This window comes from Phyllostomus hastatus, unplaced genomic scaffold (genome assembly GCF_019186645.2).
Source record: "Phyllostomus hastatus isolate PE091 unplaced genomic scaffold, TTU_PhHast_1.1 phas_scaffold_1066, whole genome shotgun sequence".
In the NCBI taxonomy this organism is placed as follows: Eukaryota; Metazoa; Chordata; class Mammalia; order Chiroptera; family Phyllostomidae; genus Phyllostomus; species Phyllostomus hastatus.
Genome location: NW_025334004.1, coordinates 10,833,834 through 10,840,208, shown reverse-complemented (window position 1 = coordinate 10,840,208; position 6,375 = coordinate 10,833,834). Strand labels below are relative to the sequence as shown.

At 61.9% G+C, this 6,375-nt stretch overlaps 1 protein-coding gene across 1 annotated transcript; it reads left to right on the top strand.

The window, feature by feature from the left end:
* Nucleotides 1-856: 856 nt before the first annotated feature.
* Nucleotides 857-6,375, top strand: SFRP5 (secreted frizzled related protein 5). Its single transcript, XM_045854262.1, has 3 exons — nt 857-1,529; nt 3,543-3,620; nt 5,325-6,375. The coding sequence occupies exons 1-3, from the start codon at nt 992-994 to the stop codon at nt 5,669-5,671; spliced, it is 963 nt and encodes a 320-aa protein (XP_045710218.1). The 5' UTR covers nt 857-991; the 3' UTR covers nt 5,672-6,375.

Genomic DNA, 6,375 nt, shown 5'->3' with positions numbered 1-6,375 from the left:
TGCTTGTATCTGTAAAGTGGGGGTATGGATAGTGCCCACCCACCTTACAGCACTCCTGTGTGACCTGAATGAGCTAATGTATGCAGGGTGCTTAGAACGGACTCGGCACTCCGCGAGCACCCAGCAAGTATTGGCTATCATTAGAGATAGCAGGTGATACTGTTGTGAAGTGCTGTGCAGTGTCTCCGGCACTTAGGAGGAACTCGCTAAACAGTAGTTATGGCTATCTTCCCCCCCCCACGAGGTCACGATGTCCCTGGAGGTGGGGTTTGGGTCACATCCATCTCTGACTCCCCAGCAGCCAGCACGGTGCCCAGCACCAACCAGTAGCTCAAAAGATGCTTGAGGACTGAGGGGTAGAGAACTGCCCTCCACCGCACCCGCCTGAACCAGCAGGTCCTGGGCAGCCAGGAGCCTCCTGCTGGGAGAAGGGAGCACGGAGGTGTCAGGGAAGAGAAAGCAGAGTGGAGGGGGAAAGGTCCAGACGGAGAGATAAGCAATCGGAGTGAGTGAGAAGAGGAACAGGAGAGGCTGTAGCGGAGTGAGATAAGGAGGAAGGATGGAGAAGGCAAGGGGCTTGGGAAATGTGGAGAGAGGTGAGGGAAGCTCAAGGGGAGGCCTGAGGCGAGACCTGGCCTGTGGCCACGGAGGTTGTGATATGGCGAGGGGTGCTTGAACTGGCCCAGGGCAGGAGGCGCAGGAGTTGGGTGGGAGGGCCGCTGGGGCTCCACCCTGCCTCCCTGCAGCCATGGGACAGCAGGGGGGTGGGGGGTGGCGGCCGGAGATTGGCTGGGGCAGCGTTGAGGCCCGGGCTGGAGTCCCGAGGTGGGAGGCGCCAGGATCACTCAGTGAGCCGGGGAGGCGAGCGGAGTCTGCCAATCACTAGGAATACTTCGGCAGTAGCAGCTGGAAGGGAGCATCGTGACGGCAGGAGCACGAGGGGCAGTTGGGGGCGCCGCGCACCGCACCGAGCAGCGGGGACTGTGCAGCCATGCGAGCAGCGGCGGGGGGCGCTGGGGCGGTTGCGCTGGCGCTGCTGCTGGGGGCGCTGCTGCTGGGGGCGCTGCATTGGGTGCCGGCGCATGGCCAGGAGTACGACTACTACGGCTGGCAGACCGAGCCGCTGCACGGGCGCTCTTACTCCAAGCCGCCCAAGTGCCTCGACATCCCCGCCGACCTGCCGCTCTGCCACACCGTGGGCTACAAGCGCATGCGGCTGCCCAACCTGCTGGAGCATGAGAGCCTGGCCGAGGTGAAGCAGCAGGCGAGCAGCTGGCTGCCGCTGCTGGCCAAGCGCTGCCACTCCGATACGCAGGTCTTCCTCTGCTCGCTCTTCGCGCCCGTCTGCCTCGACCAGCCCATCTACCCGTGCCGCTCGCTGTGCGAGGCCGTGCGCGCCGGGTGCGCGCCGCTCATGGAGGCCTACGGCTTCCCCTGGCCGGAGATGCTGCACTGCCACAAGTTCCCCCTGGACAACGACCTGTGCATCGCTGTGCAGTTCGGGCACCTGCCCGCCACCGCGCCTCCAGGTAGTGCCACCACCACCGTCCCCGCGTGCTCCAATGGCCCTGGGTGCTGGGCCCAGGACAGATGCCGCTTCCCCATTCCCTTAGCACAGCTCTGCGGGCCTCCCCCCACCGCCCGGGGTGTCAGCTCTTGTACGCGCGCGCACGCGCACACACCCCCAATTCGCTTAGCCTGAAGCACCCCGGGTACTGTCCCCCACAGCCTTCCCGCCTCCCCGTGGACTGCCAAAGTAGCGCCTCCCTGCGGCTCTGGACATTCCCTGTGGTTCTCCGCATCCCAACTCCGCCCTGAAAAACCCCCAGGTTTCCCTCCAGTGCCCACCTTCCCGAGCTGCTGGAATCCCTGGAGTGGTCCCAATACTGTCCCCTCATCCTAGGGCACCCTGATGAATACCTTATTGCCTCCCTCAGCTGACAATCGCTAAACAGTGCCTTTTACCTCCCTCCCCCCCAGCCCCGGACCCCAAGACACTGAGACAAGAATCCCTACCCCGTTTGGGGACCTGGGGAGGGGAGGAGGGCGGAAGGAGAGGGTACAGTGAAACAGTTGGGGCTAAGTGTACACCTGGGCGGTGATCCACATCTCCCCATTTTCTGTTCCTGGGAACCCTCCACCTCCTCACCCCCTCCCCGGGGCCTCCAGACTGGGAGACCCTGGGCAGGTTTCAGTGCGGGAGGAAGAGCAGACTGCCAGGCTCTGCCCCTCGGAGGAGCTGCGGCTTGAACAGCGGCTTCCCCATCTGTAAAGCAGAGGGACCTCAGGCTCCTGAACCCTACGGCATCCTAAGTGCTGCTCCCCACCCCACCCCCCAAGTCCTGTTACCCCGAATTCCTCCCCGGTCTCAGCCTCCCTCCTCCGTGCGTCCCTGTCCCCTTCTCTCGCTGTCTGCCCAGCCCCTTCCAGACAGAGTCACCCCCCCACTGGCACCAGGCAGAAGGACACGCCGAGCGCTGAGCAGGAGGGCGCTGCCTGGGCGGTCACCGGGAGGGTCCCAGGAGCCCCCAACACCTGGACTTCCCTAGAGGACAGGACTGACCCGCCCTCACCATCCCCGGTCCTGCATGTAGGGCCTCTCCTGAGAGTCAAGGTTGGGCGGGGGCCCTGTGACTAGAGCGTGTAGAGAGAAGGCAAGCCCACCCCACCCACAGGTTGAAGGTGGGAGAAGCCAGCTTGAGCAGAGGCCGCGTCGTCCCCAGCAGCGTCCTGGCTGGTTCCTTTTCCAGTTTTCTTAGAGCCCCACCATCGACCACCTGGAAGGCGGGGAGGCCCCAGGCTCCTGCGCCCTCCTTGAGCCCCTTTCCCCTGTGTTGGGGCGCCCACCTGGAGACGCACATAGGGGAGCAGGGGTCGGGTGCTGTGCTGTGGCCTCGGGACCCGAAGCAGCCTGAGTGTGTGGCCAATAGGCAAAACTTCAGAATATTTCATATAAAAAGTAAGAGTTTTGGCTTCCTCTGAAGAATCTGAAATTCTGGCAGTGCTAAGGCTGCCCCTGTCAGAGGGTTGGCACTCTGCTGGCACAGTGCTTGCCCTGCTAGTGTCGCCCCCACGCCTGGACCTTCTGCTCCTGGAGGACCCCCCACCCCCACCCCACCCCAGCCTGGGGGGTCACGCAGCCTGAGTGCTCCACTCAGTTCCCACAGCTCTGCAGACTTGGGCAGCAGCTCCGGGCCTCGGTTTCCTTCTCTCTAAAGTAAAGAAACACCCACCTCACAGGCTGAGGACTGAACGAGAGCAAAGTCAGAACACAGGGCATGTCCTGGCCGCAGCTTCCAGGGTCCTGGGCAGCCGTGCCCACCCAGGCAGCTCTGGCCCCACACAACCTCACCTCTGCAGGTTCGCAGCCACTGGGCAAGCAGGTGGCGTTACCACTGCCGCCTTCCCATTTCCTGGCGAGGAGGTGGAGGCTGGGCAGGGGGAGGTGGCTCGTCAGTGGGCGAGCCTGCACCTTCAGTGGCTCCTTGGACTCTGGTCCCCACGCCAGCCGCCCTTGACCCCACCCCTGCTTCTCTCTCCAGTGACCAAGATCTGCGCCCAGTGTGAGATGGAACACAGCGCCGACGGCCTCATGGAGCAGATGTGCTCCAGTGACTTTGGTGAGTGTGGGGCCCACGCAGCCACCCCCAGCCCCTCCTTCGAGACACACACACGTGTGAACACATAAGCTCACACCCTTCACTGGGAGCTCCAGCAGTTCTTGTCTTATGGACCCCCCAGGGAAATGCATCTCCTTTTCAACATCATCTCGAGGGCTTCAGACCACAGTCCACAGGCCTCAGAAACCATCCTGGCCAGGTTCCTGCAGCCCTCCTCTGGTACTTGTGCCCGAGGGGCCACAGAGGGGCCGCCAGGGCTGGGCTCTTGTGGGGGCAGAGCAGGCTTAGCCCCAATGGATGGGGGCAGCTGGAGGGGAGAGATGGAGCTCCTTCGTCCCTGGGCACCCCTGCCAAGCTCCCCATATGCTCTGGCCGGGGGAGCTGTGGTCACCTGCCCCACAGCTTCATCCCGGAGCCCCCCTTTCCCTGGGGCAGCTGAGCCAAGTCTGGTGGGGCCCTGGCTCCTGCATGGACCACACAGCCCAGCTTGTGATCTCTGCCAAGTCGGCTCCTGTTTTGTGTCTCGGCCTCCCTGTCTATAAAAGAGGGAGAGCAATGGAATCCTTGCTTCGGCAAGGCTTTCATGTCGCTGGTCTGTTTGTAGTAAGGTGTGTGTGTGCACCCGAAACAGAAAATGAGAGGAGGTAGGGGAAAAGGGAGAAAGAGAAGGGAAGAGATTTTATAACAACTTCCTCCCCTGGATGGAAAAGTTATTCTCTGGCTTCTCCCTGGATGCGCTCAGAGATGGGGCCCAGAGGCTTGGAGATGGGGACTGGCCCAAGTGACTCCTCTCCAAGCTCCGGACTTGCTGTCCCCACCTGTATCAGGCTCTCTGTGGTCACCCTGGAGTGCCCCGGACAGTCACTCTCTGACCAGTCTCGATCTTCAACCACTCCCCCCACCCACACACCACAAACCCACCCTCATACAGAAAACACAGAGCGCCACACACACACGCTCCCACCCACACCGCACGGTCTCCCACAGATTACAGTGGTGTGTTCACACCGGCAACAACAGGTTGTGGGTGCGAGTCTGGGCCTCTCGCTCCGCAAGGCAGGGCGTCATAGTGGGGTATTCACCCCAAGGAAACCAGCACAGACTACAGAGAGGCTGCCTCTGCAGAGCCGGCTGCCAGACACTCACCAGTCCGCATTCACACCATGTGTGCATGCACACACACAGACTCACACCCGCCCATACACACTCCACACCATATACACACGCAGCCAGAATCCCCACAACATCCCCAGAGACCATGGAGTCCAGCCTCCCTCCACCTCCAGGACTCCTCCCCACCAAACCCTCCAGCTGACCACCTCACCTCCAATACGCCCTCCCTGGAGGGCCAACACCCTGCTCCCCACCGAGAGTTCTCCACCATGTGCTTCGTGTTAGGAAAGGCGTGGACTCTGAAGTCAGCCAGACCCCCCTTCCCCCAAGCCAGGCTCTAGAATTCAGCTACCTCCCCAAACCTCATTTCCCACCACCACCTGTACCTCCAGGAAGAAATGTGACACTCCCATGGAAGTCCAACACATGATGGGAGCTTCGTAAACACTAAAATGTGCAGGTGTAAGCCCCATCTCGCCCAGCCCCAGGCTGGGAGCCTTGGGCACAAGCACTAGCTGTGGGCCACCAGCATCCTGAGCGAACCTGACCATTCTCGTGCTGTCCTCTGTCCACCGCCCTCCCCCCACACAGTGGTCAAGATGCGCATCAAGGAGATCAAGATAGAGAATGGGGACCGGAAGCTGATTGGAGCCCAGAAGAAGAAGAAGCTGCTGAAGGCGGGCCCCCTGAAGCGCAAGGACACCAAGAGGCTGGTGCTGCACATGAAGAGCGGTGCGGGCTGCCCCTGCCCGCAGCTGGACAGCCTGGCCGGCAGCTTCCTGGTCATGGGCCGCAAGGTGGACGGGCAGCTGCTGCTCATGGCTGTCTACCGCTGGGACAAGAAGAACAAGGAGATGAAGTTTGCTGTCAAATTCATGTTCTCCTACCCCTGCTCCCTCTACTACCCCTTCTTCTACGGGGCAGCCGAGCCCCACTGAAGGGCACCCAGCCCTGCCCCACCAGCTGGCTGTGCCTTGCCCTCTGTCCCCACCCCTGGGGGCGCATCGACACCTCCGGCCCCCGGGCCTGGCCCTGAGTCCCAGCACAGGCGCTAGGGGGTGGGCATGGAGCCTGGGGCTGTCCTTGACCGAGGGGTCCTGGGGTGTCTGGGAGCTTCCTTTCTTTGAAGCAAGGCTTTCCCTTTTGGGTGAACAGCCCCAGGGTCTCAGAAAGTAGGCAGAGCGGGAGAGAGGGAGGGAAGCATGAAGGGGCCGTGAGCAGCCCAGGTGGTTTCTGAGTGGACTCTGGTGTCAACCCCCCTCTGCTGGGGGCGGGGCCTCGCCTGGGAGAGGGAAGTCTGGGCATGAGGCCGCGCTGCTTGGAGGAGAGTCTGCACCCCACCACCCCCTCACATGTCCTCTTGTAGCCCCCAAGGGAAAGGCATTAGGGTCACCGTGCCCTCCAGCCACACCTCCCCACGGTCCCCATCTCCTGCCGGTTCCCTCCCCCCAGACTGGAGAGAAGCCCAGCCCAGACCCCTCCCATAGGCTCGCTCTTGGGGTTCATCCGCAGCCCCTGCATGTCCCTTTCACCTTGACGAGTAAATTATTGCTACTGCTACAAGGCAACAGGCACTAAACTGACGCAGGTCGGCTTTGGTTTTTCATTGTTTTTTAAGTTTTTAATTAAATTGATGAAAACA

Coding starts and splice junctions, on each gene's coding strand:
- SFRP5 (XM_045854262.1), top strand. CDS start 992: ATGCGAGCAGCGGCGGGGGGCGCTGGGGCGGTTGCGCTGGCGCTGCTG. Junction 1,530..3,542: donor GCCCGCCACCGCGCCTCCAG/GTAGTGCCACCA, acceptor TTCTCTCTCCAG/TGACCAAGATCTGCGCCCAG. Junction 3,621..5,324: donor GATGTGCTCCAGTGACTTTG/GTGAGTGTGGGG, acceptor CCCCCCACACAG/TGGTCAAGATGCGCATCAAG.